The sequence below is a fragment of the Gasterosteus aculeatus genome, chromosome 20, assembly GCF_964276395.1.
Source record: "Gasterosteus aculeatus chromosome 20, fGasAcu3.hap1.1, whole genome shotgun sequence".
Taxonomy (NCBI): domain Eukaryota; kingdom Metazoa; phylum Chordata; class Actinopteri; order Perciformes; family Gasterosteidae; genus Gasterosteus; species Gasterosteus aculeatus.
Genome location: NC_135707.1, coordinates 3,847,889 through 3,868,418, shown reverse-complemented (window position 1 = coordinate 3,868,418; position 20,530 = coordinate 3,847,889). Strand labels below are relative to the sequence as shown.

Genomic DNA, 20,530 nt, shown 5'->3' with positions numbered 1-20,530 from the left:
GCATTTCCACCGGGCCGGTCGATTATTAGCAGGACCGCTTACTGCATTAAAATATTTTATCGCATGTATCTCGGTCACATCAATCGCATACCGTAGATTAACGCGTTAATGTTGACAGCCCGAAAAATAATATATACATTTAGAACTATGCCACGCTTTTGCTCAATGTGTCTAAGCATTCTAAAAACAATCCTTTTGTTTTATTAAATAGAGTACCAAAATATATAACGCAGTACATATGCATACAGTATATAGTTTATTTAGCATATACTATATTTAGCTTGTTTGCAGCTTTGTTGGTTTTGGTGGTTTTTGTTAGGCAGCATTTGCAGTAAACACAAAGTAGAAATGAAATCCCACTGCATGTGTGTGTGTTAGGAAACACACACACACACACACACACACACACAAAGGGTAGAGCAGACACAGACAGGAGCGGGGTATTAACCTTTCTCCCGCTGAGGAGGCAGTAAGTGGGTGGTGATGGCACATGCGGTGGAGGGAGAGAGGGAGAGAGAGGGGGGGAGAGCAGACCCAGAAGGAGGTCGCCATTGAGACAGAAGATGGAAACGTCTATTTGAGGAAAGAGTTCTCGCTGCTTTGTTAATTATGTGTTTATCTGTCTCTGACATTTCAAAAGTTTTTTTTTTTTTCCATCAGCAACTTCTAGGGTTACTGGCCTGGAGTGTATCTGACGTTTAGTGTGTGCATCCTGTGTGTGCGTGAGCAGCATGTGTGTGTGTGTGTGTGTGTGTGTGGTGGAACAGGTGTGCTCGTCTCATTGAAAGGTCACAACAGATTTGAGCCTAATAAGCGAGTGGGCCGTGATCCTTCCGACGATTGCAGCCTGTTTATGATTCAATATTTTGCAGATTCCTAATGTGGTGACACTAATTGTGCAAGAGGGCGAACCGTCCGGCAACAGCAGCATGCGTATTCATCATCATCTGCCTCGATCAGGTAAAATGTCCGCGCGACAGTTGACTCTTTATTTCTCCGAGAGAAGAAAGGTCATTTTCAGAAATGACCTGTTTCAAACCGCAGGTGTAATAGCGCCGTACCGAAGTCAGTGAGCGGAATATTTCACACCTGATTACAAACAGACCTGAGCGGCGACAAACTCATAGCTAGTCTTCATTTTCAAAATCCGTCTTGCTATTACTTTAGAGGGCAGGAGCGCGTGTTGCAAAAATGAGAATCAAACTAATATACAATTTTCATTAAAATTTAATAAAGACATAAGGGGGTGTGGATGAGTTGAGTTGAAAATGCTTCTTCAATAATGATGCTTATGAGCAGATTATATAGTCTTAATCTTCTCTGTGCCTTTGATTCACAAAAGAAGGATTTGCTGAATACTCAGGGGTAGAAGAATGTTCTTTGTGTTCCTTGGCAGGTATGGGGCTGATGGGAACACTCTAATATTGGATATGAAAAGTAATTTATTTAACCGAGTGTGCCGCTTCAATCATTTTCTTTCTCACATTAGATTGGACAAGCTGTTCATTTTCCCTTTTCCCCTGAAGTCACATTTCATTGTCTGTGCTTCAGGCTGCTGCTGCCCTCTTGTGGCTGCAGCACATATTGCATCTGCAGCACAGTCTGAACTAAATATACATGCACGTACATTTATGTGATCTGATTAAATGATTTTGTGTGGATTTCTGATTTCCTATTTTTTGGTTTACTTTGTTTTTATGTATAGTTAATGTTTGTCATGTTTTAATGACACATAAGACCATGCACTTGTATGTCCATCACACAATAATAAACATACGGTATTAATCATCGCATTGTAGTGACGTTTGGTTATCATGGACATGATAATAAGAAGTCTTACCTGTGTAGTTTCTGTCATCTTTGGCCAGCAAAGACAAAAAGAAGCAAAAAATAACAGTTGATTAAAAAAAATGCAATACAAATTTAAACAGATCAGCTGAGACCAGTGAGAAACGAATCCCTGTATTAAAACATTTGATGGGAAATCCTCAGGGTTTCTTTATTTAATTACTGACCTTGTTAATGCATAATTTGTATAATTTGGTGAAGTAAATGCAAAACAATTCAAATGGTTTTCCTCCACTAGATGGCAGCAACACAACATTGTAGTTGACTTGAGAAACGCACTGTGCTAGATATTATGTAATCCTATGACAGGAACGCCCCAAAAATGTAGCATATTCAAACCTATAGTTATATTGTGTAGATACCCCGGACTAGATTCAAGCAAAGCATTGATCAATAAACCAACAGAATACACGGTTGAATCATAACATTCACCTACTTTTACTGTACTGGTCCCTCTTTCATCTCTTTAAATACAACCATTTCCATAGCAACTTTAGTTGGTTGCCATGCCAACTCCTCTGATGACCAGTTGGCCATCTCATATCTTTCAGTAAATCCTCATTTATTTGTCCTAATTTGAACAAATATTTTTGGACTCTGCTGTAAGCGAGATCCCACTTGAGTGACGATGATATCACAAATATCCTCTCACACGTTTCTCTTATATTTGTCGCCTAGTTCTCTAGTCTACATACATTAACAAAAAACAGAAAGAAAAGATGACAACAAAGATGACAACAAAAAACCTGATGGGACATCAGGTTTTTTGTTGTCGTCTTTTCTTTCTGTTTTTTTACCTGCCTGCGCCAACCGCACAAACTACCCTCTCTTGGATTTCTGTCTGATTGGCTGGATCATTTATTGCCTAGCAACCGCGCTTCTCCATCGGGAGAGCAGGTGTTTGCAATTATCTGTCATCTTTAAAACCTCCTGTTCCCATTTCTGTGAGGCAGGCTGCATAAGTGAGCCATGTCTGCGTAGTGGAATGAACGTGGTCTGTTTATAGGAACATGTCTGGCAATAAAGCATCAGTCGGGCATTCAAATACGTTAACAGTCATTTTCATGAAAGAATCGATTTTAACTTCTAAAATGTCAGAATAAAAGAGAATATATTTTCACCATCGGCCAACATGCGCTTTTAACATCACATATTATTCTCTTTTATTCTGACATTTTAGAAGTGAAAATCAATTCTTTCATGAAAATTACTGTTAACGTCTTTGAATGTCCTCACATGGAGAATCTGGAGCTATATCGTAGTTGGGATTTTCGCTTGAGACAATTCATTGATGATCAAAAAGGTTCCGTGTTTCAGCTTAAAACGATTTGGCTCAAATTCTTAATAAAATCTCTCACAACATAAAAAAATTACAATTCTTATTTTGGAATAAAGTTGTTTCTACCTGTTTGCTATTGATAACAAACCAGAAACATTGATACAAAGTTGCTCACTGCGTTGAAAATGTAAGCGGCATCCCACCATGGCACATAGTTCTTAATTTTACTGTAACTTGATGTAAAATCTCATGTGGTCACGCCGGCTCAGACACTCACAGAGGCACGTGGGTTTGGGCGCGTCCCACTTGCCCAGTTTAGTGCAATGGCTGATGTTTCTTCCCTCCAGGATGAAGCCGGCGTGGCAGCTGTAATGGAGCACTGTCCCCTCCACGGGTGGTCCGGGGGGCTTCACCGTCACCCGGCCGTTTTCCAGGGAGGTCCAGACCCGCGGGCACAGCAGCACTGAGAACCAGAGGAGCCGCAGAATAAAAGGCAGGCGGAAAAGCGGGGAGATATCGAAAGGTAAATGAGTTGCAGAAACGCTCACATTTATCACAGGTAAAAGTGCTTTGGGGGATGGATGAATGTCTTTTTGTTCTGAGCACTCGATAAGCGTACATTTAATATTCAATATTCAGTTTTATTGCCTCTTTAGCTGCTCAATGCTCCACATTGTTCATCAAGTAATCACCAAGTTCCTTTATAGTCTGCTGCATCTGGAAACCCGGAGGATGAGAGGAGACTCGATCAAAAAGACACTAAACCACCGCTAGAGATAGATAGATAGAGACAGCTGTAATATTTTACAACATATCTCCCATCATACATCTATATATATATATTAATATACAGCATTACCGGTCCGAATGATGATGTTAAATAAACAAAACTACAATTTTCTATTTTCCAGTATTATTTTGGTGCTAAATATGCTTTTTCTACAGCATATTACGCCTGTGCTTATACAAGGTTTTCACCTAAACGTAAGCTTAACCTCACTTGCCATCATTCATAATAGGTTTTCCACAGGTTAATATACTTAAACCGTCTCGCTCCCAGTCACCAAGTCTCAAATTCTTACTCATGCAGTAAACATCCAGGCGTCTCTGGACACCATCCACACACTGCGCATTTTCAATACTCGACACACTCAGCTTTACGTCATACTTGGTATGCGTAGTATGTTGGTCTGTGATTCCTAACAGAGCTCCGGTGGACACAATCTGCAGTCTAATGGCGACCCACTGAATTATGGGAAGGTTGTTCGTCAGAATGTCTGCTGCAGGCAGAAAAATAACCATAACCTCAAATAGAAAAGGCACAACTCAAGAGTTACAGTCCTCCTGATAACAGCGCATGCTAACACGCTCACAAGGACAATGCTAACATGCTAACATGCTGATTCACATTCACAAGGCATGTTTTTAGATTTTAGTGTGCTGGCATACATCTTCTAATAAGCACTAAACGTGAAGTAAAAGTGAGGTTACATAACAGAGCAGCGCCGTCACAAAGTCCAGCCCTGTAAAAATGAGCAATAAGGTAAAAACGTTTTTCCTTCCCAGGCTGAGGAGATTACTTCTGCCACTTGAGCAGCTTTGCCTCTGAGGAATCTTTCATGTGTTAGTTCTGCTTTCAGGTATTAGGTTCCTGCATGAATCCGGACATTTTCCTACTCATGTATGTAACGCAGACACAACATAATAAGTACAAACTGCCCCCGGAAACCTCGTACAAATACAGCCAGTTTCGTTTTTTGACCCGTAGGAAATGTCTCGGCCCACATATGTGACGTTAGCTCGCAGGCTACATTCCTCTTGGTTTGGTTTTTCTGAAACAACAGCCCAGCTCTTGAATATAATTTGTTTAGCTGCCGAGTTTCCCTTGCAGCAAGCGAGCACATAATGAAACTTCAATCTGCAGCTTGTGCTGTTACATAAGCCAGAGACGAACAAAAGGCCCGCTTTGGAGAATGTACTCTTGGGGGGGGGGAATCTTTTTCACGGATGTTGAATTTGAATTAAAACAATAAAAACAGGAGCTATAACAGGGATTTGATTGTATTTCTGACCTTTATTTTCAATATTTGCAGAGAACCTTTTAGATGTGATATGAGTCATAATTTCATTACATTTGTTTGCACTAAACTAGCTCTGTTATTCTTCTCAAATTATTTAAATGTGAGCAGAATCACGAATTGGAGCAAACTCCAAATCGATCCTCAGCAAGTATTTGCCTGCACTATTCTCTATTGAGGTATTGCAAATAAGTTCACATAGACATTTATTAATTTAGCCCTTCGTCGGGCACACATACCTCAGAGTAAACCCCAAATATTTGCAAAGCATTCGGGAACATTCAACCAGGGTTCGTTACAAAATAATCCCACCGCAAAGTTCCACTTACGAGCTTTTTGATGCTTTTTCAGACGTATTGTTCTTTAGATCAAGAATGAAGTTTATTCATTTCATGTCATGGACTTATACATGAATGAATTGAGTTGAATTTAAATGATGGAAATTAAGTCTATTTTTTATAATCTAATCCACCAACCAGTCAAGTAGCAATTTGCACCCATGTCTGTTATAAACGATACACTGACCTTTGACCTTCGACAGTCAAATTCTAATTAGTTCATTCTCTAGTCAAAGTTAAGTGGATATTTATGTGAAATTGGGAGAAATTCCTTCCTCCAAACAGGACAGACAAGTTCTGGAGAAGCACAGATCAAGGTCGGCTTATAAATATTCATCTGAAGCTTTGAACGCCCCGCGGAGAATCATTAAATCAATTATTATAAATAGGAAAGAATGAGAGGAAGGAGGACAAAGGAATGAAATAAGGCATGTGGGATATTTCAAAAACCTTTTTGTTGTGATTTTCATTTTCACCTTCACAGACCTAATTTAGTTTATGTGGTGGAAATCATCCAAAAGTCAGCTCAGCTCACTGTGGGTCAGGTTGTTCTCAGCATCAATCAAACATTTCAACTCATTAATTCATGAATCTCTCGTTGGCGGTTGTAAAATTAGTTAGTCACTCTATTGTTTTAATTCACCCTCAACACTCTCATTTGGCTGTTTTAAGGTTTTGCTTTTTTCAGTAAAAAAGCTCTAGAAACACTTCATGCTCTGATAGACAAAGGGGAGCATTTAGCAGCTAAGAGCCAGATATTAACCTCAGATGATGGAGGAGACCAAAGACGGAGCAAAAAGAGGGTGAATATTGGACTTACATTCATCAGGTGGCCAGAAACAAGCCTTTACATTTGCTGCTGGATGTGTAGACTGGACTTTTTTCTAGTTCAACAAATCAACTGTAATCTCCATTTAAAAAGACTTCACACCTTTATGGTCAATAATAATAATAATTAAAGTATATAAAAACAAACAGGTTTTGAGTTTTCACAAAAGGAGTGAGCCCTTTTCCTTTTTTCTATCGTAGCTTCATGAGAGTCAGAAAAGTAGAAAAGAGAGAGTGGAGGGATTAAAGAGGGATGAAACATACGTATAGAAAGAAGACTCACAGCATGTACTGTTCAGGGTGATGTCTGTCCATGTGCCGTTGGGCAAGCACTTCCTGACCTTGGGGCCCACGATCACCCGGTTTCCTCTGCAGATGTATTCTATCTCATAGTCCACGGGGAGGATCTGCACACTGCGGATCTGTCAGAGAAACACCGGCAGAGAGAGACGGGAAGAAGACGGGACGGTGATTAGTGCGTGATGGATGCTCTCCCGTACCAGTTGTTGTTCTTCTTTCACTCGGCCTCAGGGGAACAGACTCCGGCGCCGTATGGCTGCGGCGGTAAAGTTTCACCAGGAAGAACACTCCGTGTACTTTGGATTGATGGGCTGTCACGCTCTGAAACGCACCTTCTCTTTGGTTGGGAGCCCAGCTTCATGCTAGGGTGTGTGTGCATGTGTGATTTTAAGGTAAGTATGTTGCACAAGTGTGCATGGACGTGCGCAGATATTTTTTTCCTATCGGCACGTCACTGAATGGTGTGAAATGTGGTGAAATAACTAGCCAGGCGTCAATGCTTTAATCTGTAAATTAGATACAAATTTTAAACATTTTTTAGTATAAAAACCTGTCTAAAGTTAAACGGGTCAATTTGAAAGTACTTGATTCTTCATTCATCCTCATTGCGCAGAATGATTTGTGTTCAGGTCTCCACACCTAGATAAACTCTTCAACCAATCAAATTATCCGATTATTATTGTTTTTTAAAGCTCTGCATCATCCCATCTGTGCTTTTCGCGCGCTTATCAAAACGTAATGAAACGTTAAAAGTAATAGGGATTAAATCTGTTCCTCAGCAATTACAGGTTACTCAAATTCATGAAACAACAATTAGGATCAAGCTTTTTTCCCCAAAGAGAGGCTGCTCAGCCCAGGAGGCCTCGTGGACGTCATTGTGTGCATATGTCCACATTGCTGCAGTCGGATTTCAAACATTTGTTGACTGGCTCAGCTTCAACACTTTGAAACCGAACCAACATCTCTCTCCATTTTGAGCCTCGCTGCAGTACAGAATTCATAGTTTGCTTCCACTCAGAAATGCATTGTTATTTCACCCGAACCACCGTGCAGACATATGAGTTATTATTAACAGCAGGGTATTTTAATATGTCTTACAACGGAGAGGGTCCTTGAAGTAATTAATTAATTCCCATACTAAATAGCAAATATGCACGGTTTATATGTGCTTCTTCTTGGTTTGAAATCAGGTTAGAAGGAATATATTGTTTTTAATCGATAAAGTCCAGGGATTTGTTTTAATCTCATTCACCTGCCATTGGGTCAGTGAGTAGAAATCAAATAGTTTAACACAGTAGCTCACCAGTACAAATACACCCGTATTTCTCAAAATATATATTATTATTCCTTTAAGTTTTAAACGCAATAATGCAACTTAACTTTGGCTCATGATGTAATAATAATGTCAGCATCTCGTTTATCTATTCTTGAACATGCTTTAGTGAATACTATTATGTCACTATTTCAATCATCATATGGAGTAATAATAATGACTTGTATTTACTCAGGCTGTCATTACTTTCATTTTGAATCAATCAGGAATAAATTGCATCACAGTAGGGTTGTGGCTGCTTGATGCTTCCACTTTTGTGTTTTAGAAATCAAGCCAGTTTAACATGCTGGATTTGACAGGTGGAGTCTGTACCTGTTCTTGTGTCAGGCCTCTGTAGCGGATCCCCCCATCCCTGGGAGGCCGGATGATAGCGCAGCCTACCGAAAAAAGAACGGTGGAAGAAGAATCAAGGAGAAGAAGAGTGGGGGTGTGTGGGGAGGGGGGGGGGGGCTCTTTAGATAATGCAGATACATTAGAGCAACACGACATTCGGTCCATCTAACTGGTGCCTTCCTCCCTGCACTAATTACAGCGAGTTACTTCCATCTATCGGGTCATGTTATAAACTCACAAACACAAACAAATTACCTCCAGTTGATGAATTATGTATGGGCACAACGAGAGATGGAAGACCATGCAGAATGATCAGGAACAATATTCGAGCCATCTCTGGATCTGCAAGAGAAGGAAGAGAGAGGCGTGAAATGCGCAAAGAAACGGGGCACGAAGATAAAAGGGATACTGAGAAAACACTCTCTTATTAAAGCAACACGTTTAGCTGGTCCGCTGCTGACTGTCCCTTCTGAAGAAGGGAAAATACACTCTTTGGCACAAACGCTCCTTTTTTCAACCTGCCCCCCCCCCCCCTGCGCACACGCAGAGGACGAGCTGCAAGATGCCGCAAGAGGAGCCCACTTCTCTCTCCAGGCCTCTTGTTAGTGTTTAGGGTGCAGAGTCGTTGTCGATGGGCAGCCTGGCTCCCTTTCAAAAGCACCGCGCACCAAGCGGCATCGCAGGTTGTGACGGCCCCCGAGTTTGGCAAGCGGGCTGCACACAGAAACATTTTACACCAGGGAGGACTCGGTCGTTTTCTTCAGCTCAGGGTGGAAAAGTAGTTGGAGCCGCCTGTAGATTTGTGTAAAAGTGCTGCTACTCGTGTTGACCGAATATAAAGACACAACAGCCCCCCCACGCCAGGAGGCCCCCACAGCTCGCACAAAATGGGAAGGTAAAAAAAGGGGGTCTAATGCAGTAAAACCACTGTTTATCTTCCACCGTTACCTTCCTCGTCCTAGTCAAAACATTGGCCTACATTAGCCGCACAGACTGCTGACATCACTCGATTCGAACTACCAGTCCTCACCCGGCTCAAAAGGAATTACACATGGGTTTTTCACATCAGCACTGGTGCTCTCCAAGACCCGTAAACCGACTCTGAGTTTATAATGAAATCAACAAATATCAAAAGTAACCCGTTACATTGATTGAACTCCCCTGAATGTGTAGAAAAGGCTGTGTTTGCTTTGCAGAAATGGTTATTCGTCCGGCCACTTGGTCGCCTGACGTGACTCCATAAGGACAGAATGAGTGTGAAATGCAAACCAACCCAAAGTCAAAAAGAGCCTCGAGTCCCGCGAGCCACAGCGCCTCCAGTGCTGGCAGGGGAACACAAACACACACACAACCAGACACAAGCACACACACAACTGTATCAATCACACGCACACACACACACACACACACACACACACTATGGGTGCTCATTTGCAGCTTTGAATAATCAATGCTGCTTTATGAGGGTGTCGCACATGCATGAAGATACAAACGCATCCATAGACTCTCACAGCGAATGAGGCAGCAAGTGGTCGGAGGGGGCGTGTGTGTGTGTGTGTGTGTTTGCGTGTGGCAAAGTGGGCCTGCGTGTGTGGTGAAGTGGCTGTGTGGGTAGAGGGGGGGCACAACAAAGCAAAGCAGCACAGCCAGGGGAGACAGATGGCAGCGAGGCTTGCTTGTAGAAGACCGACCAACTCTGCTGGATACTTCATTAGCATTATCCGGTGTATTTTTAGAGTTTACTGACAAGACGCAAGCAGGAGGTAGACACCACCAGAGTGTGTATCGTGTGTGTGCGTAACAGATTACAGTGTTTATCCTGTGAGGAATAGGGAAGCAGTAAAGACAAAAAGGGGAGGGGGATTGGGTGAGGAGGGGGGCGGCCCAGCATGGAGTCATTAATATCAGGGATCCCACGCTGAGCCGGATAAAGCAAACTATGCGGGTGAGTGTAGCCGGGAGGAGGCCGCCTATTCAGCATAAAGCAGCTGACTCGTGGCTGAAGGGGCCCGGAGCAGACGTCGGGTGGGGGGACCAGCCTCAAGCCTTAAATGCAATTAAGACTTTCAGCACCACGGACAGCGCCTTCACCGCCCCACAACACTGCAGCCCGGCGGGGGGGCAAAGAGGGGGGGGGGGGGGGGCTAACACCTACATCCCCATCATTCGCCACTTCCAACACATCCACCACATCCACCTGTGATGAAGCACAGCCGCCGCCTCTGCTTCCCCGTTTCCCGGTGTGCTCATAATGAAGCTGCATCGGAACAGGGGCGGTCCGGTCCGTTTCCGCACCAGATCCCCTGCGGAGCGCACGTGTGTGTGTGTGTGTTTGCGTGCGCGTGTGTGTGTGTGTGTGTGTGTGTGTGTGTTTTGCGTGGCTGAGCATGAACTACGGAGACGTGCGGGTCACAGTGAGGGTGCCACCAACCGTAAGCTGCCGGTAGTTACTTGTCGGCCGTTGACGAGGGAATCCGTGACGGCCTGCGGAGGAAGGCCGAGCGGATCCCCGCGAGCCCGCACGGCGCTCGCGGGGTAGCGGATCTCAAAGGAAGCGGCGCCCTGAATAAACGACCGCGTCTTTAAACCTGCCGTGCGTTTGTTTGTTTGGAAAAGAAAAAAGGCTGCAAGATGTCACCCCCCTGTTCTGTTTTTTTTTCCTTTTTAAAGCACCAACACGCAAACGGGATTCTCCCGGGGAGGAATCCGAAACAAATCCGGCCCGCGGAGCGTCGAAATGTGAATTACCTTTGGCGTGGAAATGAAACCAAGCAAAATGTGAGATCCGTCTAGATGGTCTGCGGGGCAAACGTGCAGTCCTCAGAATAAACGTAGTGTCACATCGCGACCCGCAGGCGGTAGTAGCATCTATGTAGCCGCAAAGCTGTAGCATGTGCACTTACTATTAGTTTCGATGCGCTCGGTCTTCACAGCAGTGCGTCGTCCGGGTGGATCCGGGAGGGAAAAACCCAAATTGCAGATTATTTGGTAAAAATATGCATCGCTATAACGATTTTTTTATGGCTATGTCAGTATGGCTATAAATGTGCAAGCTGCTCCGCTCGTAAGCACAATGTTACAAAAACAATCTCATCCCGGGTTCTTCACGTATTGCAGTTACGCGCGGCCACAGTAAGAAACGAGAAAAATCCATACAAAAAAACAATATGCATGCACTATATACAAACGCATCCCCATGAACGACGAAACACCGATTCACCACACTCCCCTCCTTTTTCTAGCCCCCCCCCCTACAATCTTGAGCTAACACACGACGTCATGATGGAGACGCGCCGTGCGTAACAGTCCCTCTCCTCCCGAGATGAAGCGCGCCACGGTCCGGGCCCGCAAACAGTAAAATGTCACAGTGAATCTCGGGAGGGGGGCTCTGGGTTCATCCCCCCGCTCATAGTGATATCACGGAGGGAGGACTAGGTGCGGATGGAGGTGCGGATATGGCGCTGTGCTGGTAACACTGACTACATTGTTAAGCCTTTTTTTTTTCCTCCTCTTTTATCCCCCAAAGCTCTTTGGAGTGAAGTCGCCAATCAGCCATTTCTACGACTATGGTCATCGCCTTAAACCAGTCGCCTCTTTGGCGTGTTAACCACCATCATCTGCTCCTCTCCAGCCATCTATTCTGAGATCCTGCTTCATATTTATACATCTTCTGAATAATTGAAGGGAGGCTGGGTAAGACGTAACCTCCCCCTCTGTCTCCCCCCTCCACCTGCATCTGTGAATCAAGGGACTCACGTCCACAATAAATCCATTGGGAGAAACGAATAGTGAGATACAAGAATCTGGCAAGCCGGAGACGTATGATTTGGTTTATTGGTTATAGATAATGACGATGCATAAATGGGAACGTGACATTGAGTAAATCACAGACGCTACTAGTACGGCGAGTCGTTAAGACAGCAGTGACGGCGAGGTTCTTCAGGATGAACTGCGATAAGGAGTTAAATACACACGACAAACTGAGCGCATTCAAAGCATCCGCACAACAAACCAGTCGAACATCCACAACAAATAACACATGGAACTGTACATGTCAATATTTCCCAGCTTTGTAATAATTACATACATTTACAAGTCAATCCTTGACTTTGTGGTTTTGCATCTCACACGTAGAAATTCAAAGTACAATGTCGCAAAAAATAAAATAAGTCTTCAAGTCTAATCGGATACGGCGCCTGGGTGACTGATTATTAGTGTTCTAAAAATCATAGACTGGCACAAACACACAAGAGTTTTGTTTAACTTTTTTTTAAATGGTTCTAAACAGAACTACGGATGAGATTACAAGAAAGTGCTGCTCATGCTAAATGTGTTACTTGTTCCATCAAGGCACACTTTAAATTACAACCAGGGTAATTTCTGTATTTTTTTTTTCCAAAAAGGGAAGCAAAAGAGATGCAAGAAGACGATGCATTTGATGCTGAAAAAATCCAGCCATACAATTGTAAACAATATCCAAACAGCACAAATTTGGGAAAGGTTTTTGCATCATACGACATTAAATAAAGAAAACGCGGCTTCAGCTTTACTGTTGTCACTTTCGGTTCCAGCATAAAGCCCTGACTACATGTCGGAAGTGTCTGTTCACATAGCTATCAAGGAGTGCATGCTGGAGGAGTGGAACGAGTCATTATCATCTTCAGACTCGACTCATTTCAGGAATTTTCAAAAAACGCATTCTCTCGTGCTTTAAAATAACAAAACCCCGCTTGCAGCATTTTGCTTGAAATAAATACTCTGAATGTGAATTCAAACATGCACTGACAGAGAATCGTTTTTGTCATTTTTCCCCACACACCAACATGACGAGGGTGGGTACGAGTGTGGATGCGTTTGTTGAGAGACCCTATGAAACCCCCCCTCCCCCGAACTCCCTCCTCTACCTTGAAGGAAGCGCCGACAGGACCCGACGCGACTGGAGGGTTTTGTTTTCACTCGTCTCACCACATTAGATCCGTGCTGCAGATCTATGCTCAAGGAGCAAATTCTACCCAGAATCCCTCAATATACCGTACACGCGTTCTGGAGGGGGGAAGAGCGCTTTAGATTCCAGTAGTGTTGCAACCAGGCAGCATTATCAGCTATTGATCAGTGTCGGCACTAGAATAATGTGTTGTCAGTTAACCGACCTGTGCTTATTTACAACGTTTAATACATCACACATCTGCATCCATGCAGTTTCACAGCTAGCTCAATGTCTTACGCTTTGGTTGGTACCTATGTTTTCGGGGCGCTTACCCTAATTGGTTGTTTTTTTTGACAACTCCCTTTTGCCTCTGCAGTGTTTATAGCGTGTTTATCTACGGCCGCCTCACAAACTGAAGCTCCGATGATGCTGCTTGTAGAACTGCAGCTGGCGCTCTTTGGCGCTGCTTTCGGCCAGCTTCTCTCTCCGATCCATCACGCCGCCCTTCTCTTTCTCCCCCTCATCCCCAGTTACGCTCCCCACATCGCTGAGGTCCCCGAGGTGCTCGATGGAGTCGTATTTCTCCAAGTCGGAGGCGATGGTCTGCAGGCTGAAGACCGACAGGGAGTCCGACCCCGCCCGGTCCCTCTCGCTCTCCCGGTTTCTCTCCAAGCCGATGGCTGCGTCCACCCGATCCGTCGACGACGCGCCGCCGTCGCAGGCCCCGCCTTCTTTCTGAACTCCGACGTCGGACTCCGCTCCAACGGGGGGGCTGCGCCCGCCGCAGACTGTGGTGCGCCCGCCCTCCGCCTGGTCTCTCCCCCTCTGAGCGTGAATCTGCTCACTGATTTGCTCCAAGTTCCGTAAGGCGATGGAGTAGCGGGTCTTCACTTTGGCTACATGCTGCTCCAGCTGCAGCACTATGGCTTTGTTCTCCTGGAGTCACACAGGGGGCGCAGCTACTTTTACCAGCTATTTCAACACGGGTTTTCACCATGTAACCCGCCAGTCTCATCTACCTAACCCATAACATAACTAATTACAGCAATAAACAGCAGCACATCTCAAAACATAATGAAACTGAATGATGTTTTCGGGAGAGAATGGGGAAACACAGCAGAATGCACGCAGCGTCTTGTAAGTGCTTACGGTTTCACAAACTCCCTGTGACTGAATTACCTCCAGGATGTGGTTGAACTGGGCCTTGAGCTCAAAGTAAGGTTTGGATTTCACGATGCCTCTTTTGAGGGACTTTTGCAGCATCTGAACCCGAGCCTCGGCCTCCTGGCAGGCGTGTGTGACTCGCATGTGCTCCCTCTCACTGCGCAGCCGCTCTTCCTCGGCCTCGTTCACCTGCAGGAGACACGCAGGAGGTTACCGCTGCGTGTTCATGGCTACGAGACAACACACGTTTCTACTCTACTGAGCCTACGGAACCACCCTGCAGAGTGTACGGGGCTCACTCAGCCCAGGTCTGGTGCACCTGCTGCTCTTTGTTACCTTGGAGGTAGCATGGTTGAGCATCTCCTGCCAGGTGGGATCCAGGGTGTTCTTGCCATCAGCCATCAGACCTTGCTCCGCCACATAGACCATCTCCCTGGCAGCTGTGTGCATAGAAACCGCTCTCTCATAGCTCAGTGCTGCCTTCTGAGTCTCCTGTTGTGCCTACAGAGAGCAGGAAAAACCTTTATAAATGTATATCCTTCTTCAATTTCCATAAATAAAATTGTGCACATAGTGCAGCTGTGACAACAAAACAAGTATGTGGTACGCTGACCGGGTGGAGGGCTACATTCAGATCACAGCTCACACAAGAACGAGTCTCACATGAATAATGAATGACTGGCTGTGATCAGATCTCTCTTTGCTGCTCAGATTAACCTTCAGGGGTAGAAAACTGAAAATGCAATATGGAAAAGATTTGCTCTGAAAAATCACACCCCCTTTTTCTTTGCTGGATCAGGCACAAAGTGCTCAGTCTAAAGGACAAATCAGAAGGCTTTTCTTACACGGAGGTCAGCGCATGAGCAACAGCATCTTTAGGAACTACATTCATTTTAGTATTTTCATCTCAGCATGGTATGGGGAATTTCTTGAAAAAAGGATTAAAAAAAATGCACATGCAGTTTCACTATCAGACAATTACATTTTAAACAAACGATACATGTAAAGATATTTTAGACGGAGCACATGTTATTTGTGCGTACCTCTTTCGCAAGCCGACGAGCTTCATAGTAAGGTCTCGCTTTCTCAATACAGCCACCCAGCTGAGAGCTCTGAGCATTCAGCTTCCTGGCAGACTCTGTGAGGATCTTCCGGTAGCCTGTTCTGGCATCCTGGATGGTATATGTATAAAAAAAACCCTATTAGATCTAATGATAATGGAATGACAGGCGAGTGGCCGCAAGAGAGCAAAACAATTCATTCTAGTGTTGAACAAGAACATTTTCCATTCTAAGTTGTGACTCTTCCAGAGAAATAGAAAACAAAATGATCATACTGATGAGCAGAGTCTGTCTTATGTCTTATGACAGAGTTTTGTCTTTGTCAAAATCATAGTGTGTTGATGCAATCTGTTCTCCATATTGCTGGAATATGCAAAAGAAGACTGAACAAATACAACTAAATTAGGCAGACAGTTCTCACTTACATCCAACTGCAGCTCCAGTCTGTTGATTTCTGCACTTGCTTCATTGAGATGTTCCAACTCTTCCTGGAGAGGGAGGGGGAGAGAGGGGGGGTTACAGACTTAGGTCCTTATTGACATCATGAAACTAGAAATGTGATATTCTTGCACCAGCTCCAAATGTCTCATGTATCATCGTGCTTGAACTGTTTGAGTGCGACGGCAATGCACGAGAGGCACTAACTGGAGCCGGAACGGAATGTACGTCACAGGCACGTGACTGCTTTCGGGGAGATGAACTGATAAGATGGTTTAACCAACATTACTTTCGATCCGGAATCCGAACCGGATTGGCAGACATGATAACGTCACATATATCGGACAAAACGTCAATTCCCTCTCGGTTAAACTTAACCAAATTCACCCACACAGGGCCAGGTTAACACCTGCTACATCCTGGCTGACTAATACGTCTCTGCCACTCGAGCGAGTGGTGGAACAACAATAACAGGAGTTGTACCTGTATTCGGGGGTCCAGCTCCTCCTCATAGGGGCTGTGTAATTGCTCTCCAACTCCTTTGTCACTGCCGCTTTCCTCGCAGGTGTCCCTGCGCGTCGTCTCCAGTGTCGTTCCGTTCGTTTCGGCGGCTTTCACCTCTTCGTCCTCCCCGGGGACAACCTCCCTCCAATCCCCCGCATCCGACTCCCCGGAGCCGGCGGGGCTCTCACGCAGGTCGCCTGGCTCCATTCCGGTTCCGCGCAGCTAAGTAGCGGCGTTAGCCGAGCGTTGCCTCTCCAGCAGGCGTGGTGGCTAATTAACCCCCAAAAAGCCAGGGCGTTCGTAACAGCAGAATGTGTTATTCAACAGGGATAAATGAGAAAATAATCCCAGAGTAGGCGAGTGTTGCCGAGTTTGCAAAGTGCCATGTCCTCACACCGAAACACGAACCCGCAGCACAGCTAGCTAGCATAGCCCGTAGCCTAGCGCGCTAGCAGGCTAACACCGTTAGTTGGAATGAAGCTGTTACTCTTACGGCAAAGCGATGTCAATAAACAGTTATAGTGAGTGTCCAGTAAAGGGAGGCCCGTCGGTAGGTCCTTCCATCACATGTGTTGTTTTACCCATCGCTTACCGGTGTGCGGGATCAACTGGTTTTTGAATTAACTGGTTTGTTTTCTCGCGTGCGCGAAGCAGAGGTGTCGTAGGAGTGGCCTGACGGGACCCGTCTCAAAACAACCAGGAAATAAATATTTCGATCGCTTCGCCTTTCTCTCTCGTTTTTTTAAAGCGGTTTCTTGCGACAGACGAGAAAAGTTCGCCGTGGAATTCGCAACGCGTTGGCGAGGTTGTGGTTGGGATGCGCGGCGGAGAGACGAGTGAGGTATAAAGTAGGCGGTGGCGTCGGTGCCTGTTCAAAACACTCACGTCAATAATTGCTTTTCAAAACGCTGTTGTTGTCCGTCTGACATTAGCATCACACATTGTTGTTACTCCTATGTTAGGTCGACATGAGACCTGCCTACACATAAGGGACACATGCTGAGCTCAAACACCGGCTGTCAAGTGTGGGAAACTGATACGCTCAGATTTCCTTGTCATACATCACTGGCGTGTTTTACTCATTAAACACTACGCACATTGATGACGTAGACAACACATTAGTCTCCCGCCAAGACTTCTTTTGAGCCCTGACATCCCAAAAATAAATAATTAACAATTGTTTTTTTTTCGCAAGATTCCATTTTCTGGCAATGAGAACGTCGTATTGTGCGCCCTGTCAAATGTGAACTCCCGCGATAACTAATAATCGACCGTTGAGCTCAAATCACAAAGTTCCGGTTCTTGGGTCAGAACGAGAACCGGAGCGCAACAAACCATTTCACTTTTTGCTCCGTATGCAAACGTACCTCATTAAAGTTGAAGGAAAACTCCGTCTTTGTTTGCCGTGCCGATGCTTCCCTCTATGATTTTAACAAGCGTCACCAGAACGAACCAGTGAACCGAATCGCCGATTCCACCCGGACACATTAGCTTGCGCGCCTGGACGCTGTTGCCGTGACAACTCAAACAGCCGAGCACGTACACTTCTGCCTGTAGTTTATATTAACATTGTTTTGATAAAGAACACACGATGGATGCACCAGACGAGTCTCTCGTGAAATACGACCATCCACTTTTTGTTGCCAAAAAAAAAGACGAGAAATCAGACAAGGTGAGTTTACAAAGTAACGGCACAAAGTTATATGGTAAGTTAACATGGTATATCATAGAAGATAAAACAAAAAGGGTGTAAAGCTGAAAAATCTAATTTGAATAGTTTATGTGTATCCCCTTAATAGCAATTAGCTACACAAACAGGTTTCATTTGATTGATTTTATTTAAAGAACTAAAGTCTGTAAACTCTGGGTGAAAGGGTGAGTGTCTGTGAGTGGAGCTGGAAGCAGCTATTTTACTTTGTAACTGTCATTATTAACCTTTCAGTGGATATGAGTTAATTACAAGACATTACTAAACGGAACAGCCTTTGAGGGCCTGCTAACACTGACCCCCCCTTCATCAGCCAAAAGCAGCAGCCGCTGATATCTCCAGGCAGGGAAGTCGGGAGATCCTGAACTTTATCTTTCCACCAAGGTATAGAGCTCCACTGATATACATATAGTTCAACAAGAGCAAACCAAAGTCTTATTTATTGTGACTACTGCGTTGCAGGGAGTTGATGGAGGGAAACAAACTGTGGGTGCAGCAGGTGTCCATTGCACCTTCCACCGTAAGAGACGTTATTTGCCTCAAGGAACTGCTGGAGGTGAAGCTGCAGCAGTCGCAGGCCATGGAAGTAGGACTCTGTCCTCAGCGCATGGGGCTCTATTCCCAGTGCTTCGGTGAGGAGCCGGCTGTGATGCTGGCAGATCACTGTGGTCGCAATGACAATCAATGACGATCAATACTGATTTATACACGGACGGTGCATACAAAGCTAAAGGAGACTCATTACAGTTTGTTTTGTAAGGGTTAGGGTTATTTTTAGACTTTTTGTCCGATCCATGAATCCTATATTCATCAACATGCGCTCAATTATCCCACTCTCCTCATTTCTCTTTCAGATGAGCTGATCAGACAGATTACCATCATCTGCACTGAGAAGGGTTTGTTGCTCCTGAGGGTCAGAGATGACGTTCAAAAGACTTTTGCTGCCTACCAGAAACTGTTTGAGAGCGGCTACGCTTTTGGAATGAGGAAAGCCTTGCAGGCTGAGGTGGACAAGAAGGACAGGAGCAAAACGGTAAGGACGTTTAGAAGCTTTGCTGTGTACTTTCACATGTTGATTCTGCCAACTTAATTTACAAACTTGAGTTATTTGACATCATTTCTTAGTTTATTTACAAGAGTTTCAATTTAGTGACGTTTTCACTCATCTGAAGCCATTGGAATGTAGTAATACACTGTTTTTCACTAACGCATCCAGCAGAGAGCCCCTGTTCACTTTAAGACGTAACATCAGGATGGTGGTAGTGCTCTTTGCATAATTGACTCACAAAGTTGTCATTTTTAATGCCAAGATATCTGATCTGGAGGAGGAGAACGAAGAACTGAAAAAGGAAGTGAACAAGCTGAGAGCTTTGAATGAAACTACTGAAAAGAGAAACAACGAAAGGAGGCAAACGAGGAGTAAGGAGCACAATGAAGAGATTAAGTTACTGGAGAAATCCAACAAGCAGCTCAAGGTGATGTTTCTTTTTAATAACAAAAATAACAACCTTTTAGATTCAGAACAAATAGCAGCTGTGGTGTCATGTCTGAAGATTTTTCATATTTGTTCTCCTATTCAGAAACAACTGGAAGAGATCATACATACTGTACATGTATGAACATATACACAAACACAAATATATATATATACATATGCTGCTGCTCCTTGTCTTCCCCCAAGATGGCATCCGGATTGTGAGGCTGTTCCTCCAGCACATCCTCAGCTGCCTCAGATATGTTACCGTTATATTGTTAAATCCTAATGAAATAAATGGTTACGTTAAAACTTGCGTCAGAGCACTTTGAAGTGTATCCGAGCCGTGTCTCTCCTCAGCGACGTCATTGTGCATGGGGGCGGAGGCAGTGCTGAGGTGGGGTGATTTATGACCAATAGATGGCAGCAACAGTGAGAGTTTCCATCTGTGTCACAGCTCTGCAGCAGGTTTTCACCTCCTAGATCAGCTGTCTCTAGCGGAAGGATTTCATGGTGAAATCATCACTCTTCCTGAGGTTACAATTTCGATGAGTTCATGCAGTAGTTAGCATTCAGCGCTGAGGGTAAATCAATGCCATTCAGGCCTTCTATATGTCACCATGATGAGGCCTGCGTTACATTTATTTGCCCTCCTTTAGAAGGTAAGTTTTCATTATCCATCCTACATTTTTCCTCTTGGAGCTCCTCTACATCTGGAGCTCCTCTACATCTGGAGCCATGCCCACTTTGTTAAGGTAAATCAGCTGGAACGGCTCTCCCTGCTGTCTCCCATTCTTTCAAGGACCTCTCGTCACTGTTGATGTCCACGCTGACGCGCTGCAGAGAACACCTTCATCCGGTCCAGGTCAACCCCAGCTGAGTCAGAAGCTGCTGTAATGACAGCAGAGACCGTGCAG

At 44.6% G+C, this 20,530-nt stretch overlaps 3 protein-coding genes across 4 annotated transcripts in view; 1 reads left to right on the top strand and 2 right to left on the bottom strand.

Annotated features, from left to right (window-relative positions):
* The window catches only part of gabbr1a (gamma-aminobutyric acid (GABA) B receptor, 1a), a 50,832-nt gene extending 39,244 nt beyond the window's left edge, over nt 1-11,588 (bottom strand). Inside the window, exons 1-6 of one of the 2 annotated variants that reach the window (XM_078094536.1) lie at nt 11,241-11,588; nt 8,593-8,679; nt 8,317-8,381; nt 6,655-6,793; nt 3,405-3,590; nt 1,841-1,858 (exon numbers count right to left, since the gene is read on the bottom strand). In XM_078094536.1, the coding sequence (XP_077950662.1) occupies nt 1,841-1,858; nt 3,405-3,590; nt 6,655-6,793; nt 8,317-8,381; nt 8,593-8,671 (487 nt within the window). In that variant the 5' untranslated portion in view covers nt 8,672-8,679; nt 11,241-11,588. Of the gene's footprint in view, nt 1-1,840; nt 1,859-3,404; nt 3,591-6,654; nt 6,794-8,316; nt 8,382-8,592; nt 8,680-11,085 lie in introns of both variants that reach the window. The other variant, XM_040166503.2, reaches the window with a different exon arrangement.
* A 565-nt stretch (nt 11,589-12,153) lies between these two features.
* LOC120811239 (SH3 domain-binding protein 5-like) lies at nt 12,154-16,638 on the bottom strand. Its single transcript, XM_040166505.2, has 6 exons — nt 16,411-16,638; nt 15,915-15,977; nt 15,472-15,600; nt 14,765-14,929; nt 14,444-14,617; nt 12,154-14,200 (listed from the first exon to the last, which is right to left on the bottom strand). The coding sequence occupies exons 1-6, from the start codon at nt 16,636-16,638 to the stop codon at nt 13,670-13,672; spliced, it is 1,290 nt and encodes a 429-aa protein (XP_040022439.1). The 3' UTR covers nt 12,154-13,669.
* Nucleotides 16,639-17,922: 1,284 nt separating this feature from the next.
* LOC120811237 (axonemal dynein light intermediate polypeptide 1) lies at nt 17,923-19,929 on the top strand. The gene is made up of 6 exons (XM_040166502.2): nt 17,923-18,103; nt 18,453-18,523; nt 18,602-18,771; nt 18,994-19,172; nt 19,450-19,614; nt 19,720-19,929. Exons 1-6 carry the CDS (start codon nt 18,023-18,025, stop codon nt 19,756-19,758), a joined length of 705 nt encoding a protein of 234 aa, XP_040022436.1. The 5' UTR covers nt 17,923-18,022; the 3' UTR covers nt 19,759-19,929.
* The last annotated feature ends 601 nt before the right edge of the window (nt 19,930-20,530 follow it).

Excerpts from the sequence above, each read along its gene's own strand:
- LOC120811239 (XM_040166505.2), bottom strand. The coding sequence starts at position 16,638 with ATGGAGCCAGGCGACCTGCGTGAGAGCCCCGCCGGCTCCGGGGAGTCG. Across the intron at positions 15,601-15,914 it reads GACTGGAGCTGCAGTTGGAT|GATGCCAGAACAGGCTACCG; the intron begins GTAAGTGAGAAC and ends TATACCATCCAG. Across the intron at positions 14,618-14,764 it reads TCAACCATGCTACCTCCAAG|GTGAACGAGGCCGAGGAAGA; the intron begins GTAACAAAGAGC and ends TGTCTCCTGCAG.
- LOC120811237 (XM_040166502.2), top strand. The coding sequence starts at position 18,023 with ATGGATGCACCAGACGAGTCTCTCGTGAAATACGACCATCCACTTTTT. Across the intron at positions 18,104-18,452 it reads AAGACGAGAAATCAGACAAG|CCAAAAGCAGCAGCCGCTGA; the intron begins GTGAGTTTACAA and ends CCCCTTCATCAG. Across the intron at positions 19,173-19,449 it reads AGAAGGACAGGAGCAAAACG|ATATCTGATCTGGAGGAGGA; the intron begins GTAAGGACGTTT and ends TTTAATGCCAAG.